Here is a 17532-nt window from a genome sequence, read left to right as displayed (position 1 = left end):
GACTTTAAGACCTGGGAAAACAATCCAAAAAGAGAAGAATAAGGTGAAAAGCTAAAGATATAAATGATTGTTAATACCAATGATTAGGCGATGTTATAATAGTGAAACTATTCGTGAAATGACCTTTGGTGACATTTCTATGGCCCTGAAATTTTGCCCACGAAAAAGACTGCAGAAAAAGTCAGCTGGGGTAATTTATAGAAAGTGGCTGTGGTTTTGGAGAATATAGGATGATTATAAAGGTCATTTAGTCCAGCCTCATTGACTTGACCCAGGACATCCAACTACAGTACAGGTAGTCCTCAACTTACAACAGTTCATTGAGGGACTGTTCGAAGTTACAAGGGCACTGAAAAAAGTGAACTATAACATTTTTCACACTTATGACCATTGTAGCATCCCTATAATCACATGATTTACATTCAGATGCTTGAAAATTGACTCACATTTATAACGGTCGCAGTGTCCTAGAGTCATGTGATCTCCTTTTGCAACCTCACGACAAGCAAAGACAATGGGGAAACTAGGATCACCTAACAAATGTGTTACTAATTTAACAACTGCAGTGATTCACTTGACAAATGTGGTGAGTAAAGTTGTAAAACTCACTTAACAAATTTCCCACTTAACAATTTTGGGCTCAGTTGTGGACGTAAGTTGAGGACTACTTATATAGTATTCAGGATAGACAGTTACTCCTAGAAGGAATTGTAAGTCGCCCTTATGTATTTTCTTCTGCCATTTGGTTCTGCTTTGAACTTTTAACTGGGGCAATAAGATGGCTGCACTCATATAACAAGAGAATGTATAAAAGTTTGTGAAATTGCCATGTGGTGATTCATTTGCAAACAACCAAACTACATGTCTCGTTTGTGTGAATTGTGTGTCCAGGGTCACTCCTCAAAAGCTTCTCAGCACATTTTTAAATGGATGAGCTAGAATGAACTAGAATATCACACGGATTGATCTCTTATTTATTATTATTTATTTCAGTTTTTAGAATAGAAGAAAACTTTTAACAGGAACTAAATCTTAGCTACCTCAAAGTTACGAGGGACTCCACAAAAACTTCTGAGCCTTGCCAATCCAGATGTCTCCATGACTGGCCTTAGGGAGGCTATTACCTCAGCCCAGTACAGGAAAAAAAGTTGTTTGTGGAACTTTGGCACAATGCCAAAATCAACTCATCCTGTCTCACAGTGGAAACTCATAAGTCAGGGAGGAATTCTACCAACTGTATCAGATGTTGGTATGTCTTGGCTCACTGTCTGATCAGCACGTGGAATTCAGAGGTATACAGAGGCACTTTGGTCTAGTGGTTAATGTACCAGGCTAGAAAGCAGGAGAGGGTGAGTTCAAGTCCCGCCTTAGTCATGAAAGCCATCTGGGTGACTTTGGGCCAATCATTCTGAGCCCAATTCACCTCCCAGGGTTGTTGTTGTTGTGGGGAAATTAGGGGGAAAGTGAGTTGGTTATGTTCGCCTCCTTGAGCTATTTGTAAAGTAATAAAAGTGGGAAATACATTCATACATATACTTATATACATACATACATACTGCCTATGGGCATGGAAGTTCCATTCTTACCAATTATGGCTCCTAAGAACAGTCCCTGAGGTATCAAATCTAATACTCATCTGTATAGCCCAGTGTTTCTCAACTTGGCAACTTTAAGCTGTGTGGACTTCAACTCCCAGAATTCCCCAGCCAGCTGGAGAATTCTAGGAGTTGAAATCCACACAGATTAATGTTATCAAGATTGACAAACACTGGAACTATTTTAAAAAAAAAGATTTTGTCTGAGACATTTATCAGCTCAATGTATATACCCAGCCATTTTAGCTTCTTTCAACAACATTTAAGCCTAGCAACAGATCGCACACATCTACCTTTCTGTCAGCATTTACATATCTTTAAATTACTATGCCCATTTCCCCTTTCTCTTAGGTAAACATGCTAGAAAGGCACACAAATCCATCTGCTTGCTCTAATGTTTCACCAGTGTTAACAACAAATGCGATGGCAATTGCTCACTCCAACTCCTCTGCCACACATTATCATTTTGTCTTTAATGCTGTAATTGTCAGATCCATAATCTTTGTTGTATCACATAACCAATCTAACATTCATGGCAAATCATTTGGGTCCACAATTTGCAGCATCATCCTATGGAATCACCCTCATGAAAAAAAAATACAGAGACTGTCAATACTAACAAACAAACATTCCCAATACATTTCTACATTATAGAATATCACATATGAATAACCTTATGCTTAAAACTGTGTTCAATACCAACCTGTTCCTAAGGAGATACTCACCAATTATATTACCTGTTCCTAAGGAGATACTCACCAATTATATTACTGTGGTACCTTGGTACCAGAGAGGGTATTCAGCAGGTTCTGACCAGTTCTGGAAAACCGGTAGCGGAAATTTTGAGTAGTTCGGAGAACCGGCAAATACCACCTCTGACTGGCCCCGCCCCCATCTCTTCTCTGCCTCCCAAGTCCCAGCTGATCCGCTGGGTCTTCTTTTGTTGCCCTGCACAGGAGAACGGGGCTGGAAAGCAGGTTAGTGGGATGGGGAGGGAATGGGATATTGCAGTATCCTTCCTGCAGGAGTGGGGAGGGAATGGAGATTTTACAGTATTCTTCCCCTGCCACGCCCACCAAGCCACACCCACCAAGCCACACCATGCCCACCAAGCCACACTCACAGAACCGGTAGTAAAAAAAAATTGAATCCCACCACTGCTCGGTACTCATTGTTAATTGGTTCTGGGGGGTGCAATTAGTACCAAAAACAATGAGTACCAAATACATTTTTCCTATAGGGAATTACATATTGAGTCACAAGGCCAACGACACTGACAAATTCTAGTTTGATTACCAAACAAACGTTGAGTGCCAGGACAAAATTTTCGCATCAAAATGTATTGAGTACCAAATTCAATGAGTTTGTAGTTGAGTATCCAGGTACCACTGTAATTCTCATTAATTACAGGGTCTTTGAATAGTCCGACCTTTTCCTTGTTCTTCTCTACCCCTTCTTGTTACTTAATGGACTTTTGTTCTCTAATGCCACTTCTTATTACTTTTGTTCACAATGTTGCACACTTTTCCCTAAACAAACCTCTAGTTCCTTCATTGTGACTATTCGTTATTAAAATGCAACTATTTTCACACCCAGCCATAACAAACTGGATGCACTGCAGTTTTCTAGGATACATTTTAGTCTTTTCATTCATCAAAACTTTGCCTCTCCATACATTCATCAATTCCATTCTATAGGATCAGGTCACTTCATTTGTATATTTTACATCCTTCCTCTTTCTCTTAGTTGCACATTCACACAACAATTTACATTTCAAATCAGAGTCTTGATATGGCACCAATGTCCCCAGATAGGGCCATAACAGGTTAGCTAATTAAGGCTTTTTACATAATACATTTTTAGTAACACAGAGAAGTGTAGATTAATATCCCAGATTAATCTGTATTTGGGACAAATGCTGGATTCCATGCTAACAACAAGCACAGGGCCATTCAGTTTTGGCACAATGTGGCCATAAAACTATAAGATGAATCAAAGCCCAGTTTTACCCCTGCGGTTTTATTCCATTCTACCTTCAAGTTATCTTTCTTTTCATATGAATCTTTTTTACTCTGCTTCTGTTCTGTGCTAGTTAATTACTTGGAATGAGACTATTTTACAAGACAACATACAATCACCTGCACCCCCACTAGAAAGCAGATGTAATGTAGAAATACTTGAGATACAGATATGCATACACACACGCGCGCGCGCGCACACACACACACACACACGTCCGCAAAAAGAGTTCGTTTTGTCCAGGGGGGGAAAAATGCCCTTTTGGTCCAGATCCAAGGGAACAAAATGTGTTGTGTTACCCGAAATTCTCCAGATCGCACCAACGTTTCTCTCCCTTGCTGCAACGACTGGAGATTCCTCCCCCCCACACACACACCCCGAAATAAAGGTCCAGGTGAGCGGGCATTATAAACAACAACCAAAAAAGTGAACGTTCAAAAGCAAAACATCTTCCCGGTTCGGTCCGAAAAGGAAAAAAGAAAAGACCATATAACAAATAAGAACTCCCGCTTTGGCCAATGGCAGCAGGGCAGGAAGGTATCAAGGGCGTCAGGGAACCAATCAGAAGAAGGCAGGTAGCTTGTGAATGGGGAAGGCAGGAGAGGGAGTAGCCGCACGGCGATACCGCTTCAGCCCTTTCAGTGCGGGGGTCATTAATAAAGACGCAACGGGTTCCGTCGAAGGCGATCGAGGTTGTCGATCAAGGCGGGACCCGGCGAAGATCTTTGGCGAGCCTGGCGGTGGAAGGCGAGAAGGCAGAGAGCCGAGCGAAGGAAGTGGTGGGAGGGGCGCGTTGTCAGGCAGTTCTGCTGCAGCAGCAGCCGAGGAGAAAGTAACTTTGCAAAGGCGAGGCATGGCCGCAGTAAGAAACCCGGGGATGGTCCGTCTCTGCGGCCCGGCGTGCCGGGTTTGAGTCTCTCCCCGATTTGCAAAGCGGGCGATCGCAGGCGGCTCCCCAAAGGAAAAGGGACGGCCGCCGCACAACAGCACGGCTGCCCCCCTCGGAAAAGCGCAGCCTTTTCCCGCGCGTCGGCGGATCCGGTGGGGAGCGGAGGCGCTCCGCTCGAGCGGCGAAAGGGAGCTCCGAGCGCGGGAGGCGCAGCGCCGTCGAGGAGCTTCGCCCCCCCTTTTTTTTGCAACCTTCGCCGGCGAGGGACGTCCGGCTCGGGCTGGGTGTGTAAGTCGTTCCGTCAAGCGAGCGCAGCAGAGGCTTCCGCCTCTCGGGAGTTCGGTCCGACGCCAGCACAAGGCAGGGAAGGGAGCGCCGAGGAGCGCTTCCAGCCGCTCCGGGAGAAGGCACGATGGAGAACGCACACAGCCAGACCGCCGAAGAAGTCCTGCGGCGTTTCGGGGTGCGGGAGAGTTGCGGGCTCAGCGCCGAGGAGGTCCGACGGCAGCGGGAGAAGTATGGCGCCAACGGTAAGGGGGCTCCCAACCCTGCCTATATGCGCCCCAAGCTCGCCGCCCTGCGTGGAACAGCCAAGGGGGGCTGGCGGAGCCAAGTGGGGGAGGGAGGGAGGGTCGCTTCGGACAGTGCCGGCCATGTGGGGGCTTAGTCGGGCGCCGGTTGTGATCGTGGTCGCCCTCAACGGTTGCCGGTTGGGTCGGCACGCGTGGTGCATGGAGCTCAACCGGCTTAGGCGGGAAAAGGAAACGGATCGCCCCCAAATTAAATTAAAAAAAAAAAAAAAGAACAAGAGGCTTGGCGATCCGTGTCGAACAGCCCAGGGTCAGGCAGCATCACTTTTCCCACGGTGGCCGGCCGGCCGGCAACAGAAATCCCACGGGCACGCGAGGGCTGGAGCGGGGGTTGGGGGGGAAGCAGGCAGGAAGCTGCTGCTCTTTGGCATTCGGAGAGAAATTGACCTTTAATGCCGGTTTCTGTTCTCAGTCGCATCGCATCTCCGAGCCGGTTCGCTTGCTAAGTCTGGCCTCGTGAATTTGGGCAGCGGGGTCCCTTTCTAAGTCACCTCGAGACAGTTCAAGGGCCGTTTAAACAGGACTTAGCAGGTCACGGCCATGAGAGCCGGCCGAATGTGTTCTGGAAGCAGACAGAGACGATCGTGGGTCTCACATTTAAAGATACACTGTCTCTGTCCACGGAGGTTCCCTTTTCGATAATGGATTGGAGGGATGCTGGGGTTAAGCCACCATTCAGTCTCATGGGCTTAATGTATTGTGTGAATCCAATCCTTAGAGACCACCCTTTGGGACTTTACCCAACTCATTGCGGTTTACTTGGGAAACCATAACAAAGCCAAGTATGGCTTAGTGCAAAATGTGAATTGAGAAGCCTGAGAGGTCAGGTCTCATGAGAGATTTATTTATTTAATTGTTTGTTTGTTTGTTTATAAGATGTACAGAATTAAGAGAAAATGAAAGAGGTGAACAGACCTCCTCTAGCAGAGAGTGAGTCAGGACATTGAATGAGAAGAATATGCAGGTAGCAAATGTGGGTAGCAAGATGGTTTTAACACTTGCCTTGTAAATAAATTGAAGGTTGCTCACTCAATACCCAGAAGAAACTTTGAAATGCCATTGTGGTTTAAGGAGTTGGTCTAGAAGTGGATCCATAGAAACTCCCTGCATAACTTTGGGCCAGGATCTTCTCTTGGCCCATCCTTCCCCACAGGGTTGTTATGGGGAAACATAGATCTTGTGTGGTGCTTAGATAGAAGTACATACCAAATACTAATATTTAAGAATGATGCAGAAAAAAGATAATCCTGACCCTGACCTTTGAGGCAGCATTTCATAAACTAAGATGTTTCCCAGCTACTAAACCCTTTTTAACTGGGGATGAATAGAATCAAACCCTTTGGTCTTCTGTAGACAGAATTGCTCCTTGAGCCTTCAGTTATCCTACCATTGCTACAAGTGCCCATCTCTGGTCTGTTTTTGGAATTGTAGGTTGCTAAGAGAAGTTAGCTTTCTCTTCTTTTTTGCATGACCTAAGTGCAAACCCATCCAGCAGCTGCTTGCAAGATACTGCAGCATGGACTATGATCTCTGCCAACCCTCCCAATATACGTGCTTCAAGATGTTGGGGAACTACACTGCCCAGAGTCCTACATGGGTTATCTGGGGATTATGGGTATTGTAGTTCCAACACATCTGAAAAGCTGGGTAGCTAGCTTCGGTGCTGCAAAAGCTATCCGCTTTTCTTTCCTGAGATCAGTGAAGATGAGTTTGTTTTTGGACGAAGCGAACAAGATTGGTGGAGTGGCCATACTTTTCCTCTTTGGTTAAAAAGTCAAGGGGGAGGCTCATTGACAAGCTCAATGATGTATCTGGAGGATATGTAAGTTCAGTGGATACGAAGAAGCTAACTTTCACCTCAATATGCAAAATGGGTTAATGAACAACAGAGTTGGAAGGGACCTTGGAGGACTTCTAGTCCAACCCTCTGCTCAGGCAGGAAATCCTATACCATTTCAGACAGATTGTTGTCAATCTCTTCTTAAAAACTTCCAGCGTTGGAGCACCAACAACTTCTGGAAAAAGTTGTTCCATTGATTTAATTGTTCTAACTTTCAGGAAATTTCTCCTTAGTTCTAAGTTGCTTTTCTCTTTGATTAGTTTCCATCCATTGCTTCTTGTCCTGACCTCAGGTGCTTTGGAAAATAGGTGACCCCCTCTTCTTTGTGGGAACCAACTGAGATATCGGAACACTGCTATCATGTCACCCTAGTCCTTCTTTTCATCCAACTAGACATACCCAATTCCAGCAACCGTTCTTTATATGTTTTAGCCTCCAGTCCCCTCATCATCTTTGATGCTTTTCTCTGTACTCTGTACTCTAAAGAAATTGAGGGAAGTTTGGTGAGGCTCTTTGCAGTGGGGTAAATCAGATCATCAATCCATTCTGGTCCTATATTATTTACCTTGATGCAACAGCAGTCCAGACAGCAGGCTTTCCAACTCTTTCCATGTCAAGCCTTTTCATTGCTTCTTTTGCAACCTTTTGCAACATTCCCCTCTGAATTTGCACCTCCAAATTATGACAATGCATTACCAGTTCCCCCCACCACACCTATTCCTCTGCCGTTGTGCCTTCATTCTGCCAAAATAAAAAGTCAGTGCAGAAGATTATGAGAGTTGATCACCATCTCTCCCCCATTTAAGCCTATCATCAATCCTGTTCTTCAAAGTGGGCTAAAACTGTATGTCTGACATTTGATTAAAAATGTTGAGTAAACATGTTCGAATGTGGATGCTATAACTTCAATCCCTTTTTTTTCCTGGAGGCGAAGAAGTGATTTCTCTCCCTGCACTTCCTTGCCTTTAACCTCCACACCTCTCTTGGATATTCTCTGAAAGCTGAAATGATTCCCCTCTCCCAACACACACTTCTTGTCACATATGACACTTCTTGTCACATATGAAGGATTGTTAGGATTAGATTTGAGTTCAAGTCCTGTCTTAATTACGAAAGTCAGCTGGGTGATCTTGAGCCAGTAACTCTCCCTCAGCTCAATTTACCTCATAAAGTTGTTTGCTGTGAGGAAAATAGGAGGAGAAAGGTGTGTTGGATACGTTCTCCGCTTTGAGTTATTTGTACAAATAATAAAGGCAGAATACAAATACAAATTTAAAAAATGTCCTTTTTTTCAGGTCTTACGAATTTGGGCAGCACCTAAATTTTATATACTGTATTTTTCGCACTATAAGATGCACCTAGGTTTAGAAAAGAAAAACAGGCAATGACAAAGACAGAAGAGGCCAGGTTCAGTACTGTAAAAGGACCCCGCTGCTGCAGCCTGTATTTTCACTCCATAAGACACACAGACATTTCCACCCACTTTTTGTGGGTGGGAAAAGTGCATCTTATGGAGCGAACTACGGTATATACCACTATATAAAAAGCTGAAAATTCTGTCTGGTTACCCTCTCTTCTGTGACCCACAAAGTGTCCTAGGGAAGCAGTTTCAAAAATCTTCGAAGGAAATTCTTTAATAGACATGGCACTGACATTTTTCTGTTTTTACAAAACTTTCTTGCATAAAGTTTTCAACAAAAGTTCCCCTTTCCTTCCTATGAAACCTCAACTTCCTTGTTGGTTCCATGCTTCTTTTAATCTAAGAATGCTTCAATGCGTCTTTGGCCCCTGCTGGATTTCATTGGCATATTTCATTGCCACATTTAAGCCATCCTATTTCTCTCTTGGCAAGACTTCTCCCAAGCCAACCATTTTAGGGCAGTATTTTATTTCAGCTACATTCTAACTGGTCAAGAAAACCTCAGTTGCCCTCCCCAGCTATCAGCAAGCATTCAGCTGAAGGAAAGTTGGTTCCTCAGCAACCATCATAATATAATTAGAATATTTATAATGTGTCTAAATTAAGCTTCATTAAACCCATGATGGTCCATGGGAGAAAAAAGAAAAATAGGTGCGTAATATCTACACTTCTCAAAACTCTTTCTGCGAAGTTTTGGAGAATTCAGAAACTTGCATACCTGGTTTCTAGAAATCAGCTGTAGTGGACTTCTTCAGGTGGGGGGGTGCAATGGCTGTTATGATGCCTTAAAAATTAGCTAATTTTTAAATTATGTATGTGTGAACCCTGGAATTTATATAATTTCTGTACAAGTCTGAATCTTAGACCAAGCTGGAAATACCTTTTTGAATTTAAAGTATAATTTTTCATTATGTAAATTCAGAATGCTGGGGATTCAATAACTGTAGAGAAGCAATTTATTTTCCCCTGTCTTGATCTTCAGGGATAAAAGGGGAAAAAAACTTCTAGTAACACTGGAATTTTAATTGAAAAGAAATTCCCCCTCCCTCCCATTTTCTAACTGATGTTTGGGGGTAAAAGTTAAACCACAATGAAGCCTTTTCATTGATAAAAAAAACTACTCTTGTTGGATTTATGTATCAATACTTGGCATAAAAATCATACTTTATCTATTTAATGAAGTTCACATTTAATGTTGCTTTGGTCAATTAACAAAGGTTTTATGGAGGCGCAGAATTGGTCAAGTGGCTCATCATAGTTTTAATTGCTATTTTTTGAATGCATTCTTGAATATAAATCAGGAATCTTCTGAACACTTTTTCCCCTGTGTCCTTAAATGCCTGAGTACTTTTATAAAGTTAATAAATAAATAAACAATTATTTTTTTCTGATGTATTTTAAAGAGTTATACATGTGTAGAAACCCTATTCTTATTTCCTAGATATTCCTCTTGAGCAGTCTTCAGCAGGGTTTTTCAAGTTATGCTGTGTGAGAGCTTCAGGGGTTCAATTAGAGATTAAGGAGAAAGAGAGAAAAAAAAATCACTCAAATGCAGCCCTATTTCTACTACCAGAGTTTTGCCTCATGATCAGGAGTTTTTGATTTCCCCCCCTTTTAACTAATAGGTTCCAATACCTGGAAAAGTGAAAACCCCTGTGTCAGCTCTAGAAGCCATATTAGCACTGGAAGCTTCCACGCTGCCACATTCTTGAGCCTGGGAAAATGGGAGGGGGGAATTTCGTAGAGCATATGTGGTTAGACATAATAGCATTCTTCTTTAAAGTCAAGGTCATGTTATTCCTCCACCTGGATGAGGAGTGGTTGAGGGAATGTCTGAAGTTGGGACGGATGGTGATTGGGGCATGTAATGGAATGATGGGTGCAGGGGGTGGATTTGTAATGTTTTACTTACTGGAGGGAAACCCGGAACTTTCAGATTCGGGATTTCCCAGATGTGCCAGTTTACTGCTCTAATAAAAGGAAACTTTGAGAACATGTCTGTCTCGGAGTTATTTATTGGAGTTGAGGTTTTCTGGAACGCTGACACCCTGATCTACAGCAATGATACCTCTACAGTTAAAAAAAGTGGGATTTAGTCTGCTATCTAGCATAACATGATTTATATACAGTATTAGTTTCCCAATCTGGCAACTTAAGGTATGTTTAACGTGCATGGACTTCAGCTCTCAGAATTCTGCAGCTGACTTTCCACCATTCCCAGATATCAGTGGAAACAATGATGTTTCAGCATATTTGCATACAAAATTAGGGACATCTTCACTGACAGGCAGATGATTAGGGATGCAAAGGATTAGTTCTGTTCTTTTTGCATGCAAAGCAAGTGTTATATTACGGTGTATCCTTGAGGACTAGAAACTTCTGAGCTTTATTTTCTCAATGCTAAACTGCATCTATACTGCTTGGTGTAGTGGTTAAGACACCAGTCTAGAAACTGGAAGACTGAGTTCTACTCCTTCAGGCACAAAGCCAGCTGGGTGACCTTGGGCCTGTCACTCTCTCTCAGCCCTAAGGAGGAGGCAATGGCAAGTCATTCCTGAAAAACTTTCCAACAAAATTGCAGGGATTTGTCCAGGCAGTCTCTGAGAATTGAACACAATTGAACAAAAGCAAACAACAACAAACCAACCTGCATCTCAGTTCTAAATGTCCTTATGTGTGCCCAGCCCTGATCAGTGTGTGAAGCTATGATTTGTTTCGCCATGCTATGATAAATTAATTGCAAATAGGAGGATTTACATAATAGGTAGATTAATATATCATTTTAAGTTAACCATTGCATATGCATTTCATAATAAATAAAATTGTTTTTTTTTCCTCATTAGGGTTTTGTCTGCATGTGCTTGCCATGTTAGGTGAATGTTAGGCCAATCTTGACATGGTTTGGAGAGTCAATTTGGTATAGTGATTTGCGTGCTGGCCTAAAAATCAGGAGACTGAGTTCTAGTCCTGCCTTAGATGTGGAAGCTGCCTTGGTGACTTTGGGCCAATCAGTTTCACTCAGCCCAACCTACTTCACATGATTGTTATGAGACAAATAGGAGGAAGAAAAAGTATTGTGTATGTTCTCCACCTTGAATTATTTAGAAAAAAAAAATAAAGAAAAAAAAGTAAAATAAATAAAGTAGAGTGGAGCTAACTTAATACTTGAATGGGAGATCACGGGGAATTCTATTTACCCTACACTGAAAAATCAACAAAATGCTCCAGAAGTCAGTGGCCAATCACTTCTGTTTCCTGGCAAAATAGAACAAGGATGTGTCCTTTATGTCACTGGGAGTGTCTTTTAAGTCACACAGCTTAAAGGACACTTTTAAAATAAATAAGTGTACATACTATTAAGTTGTCCAGTTTGAAGGTAGTTTGGTGTGGTGAAATGCATATTATTGGAGTATTTGCCCCCTGTTTGATCTTCCAGGCTTCCTCCTTGGTGTGCCAATTTCCCACCCACAGGAGAGAAAAAAAAACAAGTTGTGGCTTAAGTGGCATTCTTCGATTCCTCCCAGACCAGTGGTTTTCATTCTTGGTGACTTTAAGATGTATGAACTTCAGAATTCCCTAACCAGGAATTGTGGGAGTTGAAGTCTGCACATCTTCAAGTTGCTAAGGTTGAGAAGCACTGTCCTAGATACTGAGCATATTGATCCAGATGCAAGTTGGGCTGAGGGACATAATTTATTTCAGATGAGCAGGAAAGCATTGTTTTACCTGCAGGGAAATCCACCCCCACCCACCCACCCCGTCCTGTCCTGGATATCTCTAAGTCCCATCTGAAACCAAGAAAAGCTGCTGTTTTTCCAATATCAGACTAAAACATGCTGAGTTAGGGTACCAGGTAATCCTCGACTTACAACAGTCGACTTAGTTAGTGACTATTCAAATTTACAACATCCCTGAAAAAAGTGAATTACTTTTTATACTTATGACCATTGCAGCATCCCCATGGTCACATGATCAAAATTCAGGCGCTTGGCAACTGTCATGCCTGTTGGAGTCTGAATCCGAGGAGGAAGATGAACAGCTGACAGGGAGTGGGAGTGTGGCTCCGTTGGCTGTGGAGGAAACTGGGGAATGGGAAAGTCCAGCTGGGCTTAGCAGGGAAGAGGTAGAACAAGGGAGAGGGAGTTCAGAGGAAGACCCAGGCCCACCCCCTCTTCATCCTAGGGCACGCAGGGAGGAACGGAGAAGAGAGCAACGTGGGTTGCGTGGCTTACAGGGGAGGAAAGGGCCCTGATTCCCTTCATTAGCCACACCTGGGAATGAGAGCTTAAAAGAAATGCATGCTGAGTGGGAGCAAACTGCTGGGAGAAAACCTGAGTTTATCTTGTGTTGACTTTAATTATCTGTGTTCCTGGCGTCCTCCCAACCGTGTTGAGTTATTGCCGTGCCTTCATGTCTGGAATTCTTGCTCCTGCCCTGCTGGACTAATGACCTCATTTTGCCTTGATTGGACTTATAGTTACAGTTTTTGTTGACCATGTTTTGGACTTGATTCTCTACAGCCAAAGGCTGTTCCTGGGAGAGTTTTTCTCCAGCCAGAAGGTAACCAGGGCATTAGGGGGCAAAGTTGGAGCTAATAAAGGGACTCTTATTGCTTATTTGACTGTGTTGCCTTTGTGGCACGCCCCAGGTTATCACAGCAACTGACTCATATTTATGACGGTTGCAGTGTCCCGGGGTCATGTGATCGCCTTATACGACCTTCTGACAAGCAAAGTCAATGGGGAAGCCAGATTCACTTAACAACCGTATTACTAACTTAACAATCACAGTGATTCACTTCACAACTGTGGCAAGAGAAGCCTTAAAATGAGGCAAAACTCACTTAACAGTTGTATCACCTAGCAACAGATTTTACGCTCAATTGTGGTCATAGGTTGAGGACTACCTGTATTTGAAGTTTGATTGTTCAACCCTGCATCATTTGGGAATGATGCCTTTTTGATTATTTCATAATCAATTCTAAGTTAGGATACTCAGTAGTTGGAATGAATAGAGTTCAACTTCATATCCATTCCTGATTTTCGCTTAGTAAACTGCTACCAGTAGTCTTTGATTTAATAATCATGATTTTAGCAACCATTTGAAGTTACAGTGGAGGAAGTAACTTACAACTGGTCCTCATTCTTATGACCATCACAGATCGGCACAATCGTGTGATCAAAATCTGGGCAGTTGGCAACCGGCAGGTGTTTACAGATAACGACAAGGTCATTGATTGCAATTTGTGATTTTTGTTCTGATAAGCAAAGTCAATGAGGAAAGCTAGATTCGCTTAATGACTGCATGATTCACTTAAAAACTGCAGGGATTTGCTTAACAACTGTGACAAAAATGCTCATAAAATTGGGTGTGACTTAACAACTGCCTCGTTTAGCAACAGAAGTTCTGATCCCAACTGTGGTCATAAATAGGAGGATTACCTGTATTCTGTAAGAGATTTTTTTTTCACAGGTAACTCCATCGAGAATGGATGGCTGCAGTTTCCTTCTTTCTCTTTTTCTTCCCTTCCCATCCTTTTTCCTTGTTTGTCTTGGTGGGCAGGAAATATCTCCCTGCTCATCTTTGCAAGCCACCTGAATATCATTTTGGCAAAAGGATATGACAAGGGAGTCCTAATAAATCCATTTGTGAAGCATATAGAGAGCCAAGGATAAAAGCAGGGATATTTTCATGCTGAGACTAATTCTAAAACTGTAATTATTTATGCAGGTGTTCAGTGTTTAATGGCTTGCTGATTTTTGATAAACACGTTTATTTTTGCGGCCACTGCTATTTTTACAGTTCTTGTATTGTTTTAAAATGAAACAATATCCAGCTTTCTTAAAAAAATTTAAAGAAGGGGCATTGAGTAGCGTTCTAATTTAAACTTTAAGTGGTTCAGATGAACACACAGAGAGGTAAGGAGCAGGGTTTTGTTCCCAGGTTATTTTCAGGAGCAATATAGTCCCCCTTTTTCTAGAGTCCTCTGGAAAGGGAATGGAGCCCTTCCTGAGCTGGTGCTCCCCAAAAGTGTGAATTACAGCTCCCATCATCCTCAGCCAATATAACCAATGATTTGATAAGCTAGAGAAGAGGGGAAATACTATTTTAGCTAACTTTTGATATTCAGGAAAGCTACTCCAAAGATAGACAAGGATGGAACTTGCTCATTGGGGAGAAAAGTGCAAATTTCCACCTGAGTCAATATTTGTCTCATTTCAAAAAATTTTGGGAAGGGCCCTTTCCACCCAAGTCATATTTAGCATATGCAAATAGCTTTGATGAAGCCAAAGTAAGATGGGTAGGTTAGAAGATGAAAGAAGGGAAGTGGTAGGATGTGCTCTGTAGCCTAAATGGCACTTTGAAAGCCTTTTTGGGGCATGTGTGATCATCTGTGAATCCTTTTTTTAAGCATGCCTAATTTATGTGTGTGTGCTTTGTGTGTTCCTTTTAAAGGAAACAGACTATATATTGTCTGTAGGTAGAAGGGAGGGGCATCTGCCTCATTGGCCTTCCTGGAGCTTACAGGATGCCTTCTGCTTTTTGCATAACTTTTGGGTACCCAGAGTTTGTGGAGTCTTGGAAGATATTAAGAAACAATGGTATGATTCCTGCTTAGGAAATAGGAACTGGCTTTACTTTGACCGGGGCTGTGTGATACGGTGAATTTAGCACAGCACGACTATGGCAAAAAACTGACCTATCGTAGATAATCAACCACCCCAACAAGATCCCTCTGCAGTTGTATGGCTTACTGCTACCTGCCTTCCCCTTTTCATTTCCCCCCCACCAAGTTAGGCTTCAGATGACATGTTACAATCATGCCACTCCATTTCTATATAGTAATTCCACTGATTGAAATTGGATTTTATTTGATTACCGGTCACTTGAGTTGGCATTGGGTTGTGAAGATCCTGGATTTGACAGGGAAGAAAGAAAGGAATTGCCACATTTTACATATTGTGCTTAAAAGTTCCTCTGGTGGGATGAGAAATATCACACATTTTCATGATACTCATAATGTTACCAAGGCTTATTTTGCACCAAGGCTTACTTTATATACCAAGGCACAATGCGGTTACTTGATTGTCATATTACCAGGGGTGGGATGCTACCGGTTCAGCCCGGTTCTATAGAATCGGTAGCTCTGAAGAGCAGCAGACACCGAATTGGTTCTGTGTTTGCTGCTGTCTGGCCTACACACCCACCCGGGCTCTTACCTGTCCTTTGTTTCCTGCTTTTTCAACCTCAGCTGCTTTGCGCGGCACAGCTGAGGTTGAAAAAGCAAGAAAAAAGAGGCTTTTCAAACAGTGCGCACCCGAGCGCAGCGCTTGTCAGCTGTCCGGGCAGCACAGCTAAAGGGTTTTTTACACGCCCATGCAGCGTAGTCACCGAACCAATAGTAACACCAGTTGAATCCCACCACTGCACATTATGGATTGCGTAAAACCATGCAATATGTCTTATACATTAGGATTTATAAAACATACTATAGGGCAGTGTTTCTCAATCTTTGCAACTTTAAGACGTGTGGACTACCAGAATTTCCCAGCCACAGCTCTCTTCAACTTATGACTTATGGTAATCTTCAACTTATGACTGCAGTTGAGTCCAAAATTTATGTTGTTAAACGAGAAATTTGTTAAGGGAATTTTGCCCCATTTTACAACTTTTCCTGCCACATTTATTAAGTGAATCACTGCAGGGGTTAAATTAGTAACATGGTCGTTAAGTGAATCTGGCTTCCCCATTGACTTTGCTCGTCAGAAGGTTGCAAAAAGTGATCACATGATCCTGGGACACCGCAACCGTCATAAATGTAAGTCAGCTGTCAAGCATTGAAATGTAAATCATGTGACCATGGAAATAGCAATAGCACGTAGACTTATATACTGCTTCACAGTTCTTTACAGCCCTCTCTAAGCGGTTTACAGAGTCAGCCTATTGCCTCCAACAACCTGGGTCCTCATTTTACCCACCTCTGAAGGATGGAAGGCTGAGTCAACCTTGAGCCTGGTGGGATTTGAACTGCCAAATTTTAGGCAGCTGGCTGCAGAAGTAGCTTGCAGTACTGCACTCTGACCACTGCGCCACAGAGGCTCAAAATGCTGCCAAAATGGTTATAAGTTGCTTTTTTCAGTGCTGTTATAACGTCGAATGGTCACTAAGTGAACTGTTGTAAGTTGAGGACTTCCTGCACAGCAGTCTTTGGCTCTGCTTTCTTCTGAATTATTTCTCTCTTTGTCAAACTAGTCTGCAGTCCTGGACTTGAATGAGATGCTTCCTATTCAAATACCACCCAGCTGCTAATCCTGCTTAGCTTTCCTTCTGAGCCAAGGTTGCCAAGTTACTACCTCCTAACAGGTCGTGTCCTTTCAATAAATCATAGTGAAGTAAACCATAGCTTATATTGCTGTGCAGTCCAGTCACTACGTAATCCCAGCAGCCCCAATGAAAGATGGCTTGTTTATGATGAATGAATGTTGTTAAGGTGGAGCCCTTTTTATAAACTACTGGCACGCTTGTAAAAATAAAATTGAAAAAAGGTTTCTTTAGCATGGCATGAATTTATAGTGAGCAATTGAAGGCTGCATTCGGCTACGTCTTTGGAAAACTTTCAAAGAGCAAAGGGAGACAACCTAAAATAAATCATTGTTTGGTTAATGCTCTCATAGAGGCTAGAATCTTTGCAGAAAGCCCAGTTGGTGGCGATTTTTCACATTTCCTAGAGGTGGAGGAATAGCTTCAGTTCCTGTCGGGGGTCCGCTGGTAAATAATGGGAACAGTAGCTGTGGAAACCCCGGCTATTCTCTTGCATTGTCTGCCATCTCCTGGACCCAACCATTGCCCATGTGAGAAACAAAGCTGCTGCCACCCCCACCCACCCCTACATAAGTGACAAAGAACATTGGAGGAAATTTGTTAATTTTGTACAAAGGAAATAACACTGAACAGATCCAAAAGTCAAGATTGTAATGAAGGGTTTTCACCTTATTTTACATTTGGAAGGGAAAACAGACTTGTGCAGTAGCTTTGATTCATTTAATTAATTTAAAGCTGCTTTTGGTTTATAAGTAGCCCTTGATGTCAGGGCTCCAACAATCCACCCCCATTCAAATCACGAGTCTCCAGCCACATCTCTCAGAGTTAAAAAAAATAAATCATTTATTAGGAGTGAA

General features: G+C 42.6%; 1 protein-coding gene across 1 annotated transcript in view; it reads left to right on the top strand.

Annotated features, from left to right (window-relative positions):
• The first annotated feature begins 4194 nt into the window (after positions 1 to 4194).
• ATP2A3 (ATPase sarcoplasmic/endoplasmic reticulum Ca2+ transporting 3) overlaps positions 4195 to 17532 on the top strand; it is a 159763-nt gene continuing 146425 nt past the window's right edge. The window contains exon 1 of the mRNA XM_087957871.1: positions 4195 to 5033. Coding sequence (XP_087813997.1) covers positions 4916 to 5033 — 118 coding nt within the window. The 5' untranslated portion in view covers positions 4195 to 4915. The remainder of the gene's footprint in view (positions 5034 to 17532) is intronic.

The sequence above is a fragment of the Notechis scutatus genome, chromosome 1 (assembly GCF_049901735.1).
Source record: "Notechis scutatus isolate UNSWTSFEM ecotype Mainland chromosome 1, rNotScu1.2, whole genome shotgun sequence".
NCBI lineage: Eukaryota > Metazoa > Chordata > Lepidosauria > Squamata > Elapidae > Notechis > Notechis scutatus.
This window is presented reverse-complemented; position numbering and strand designations above follow the sequence as displayed.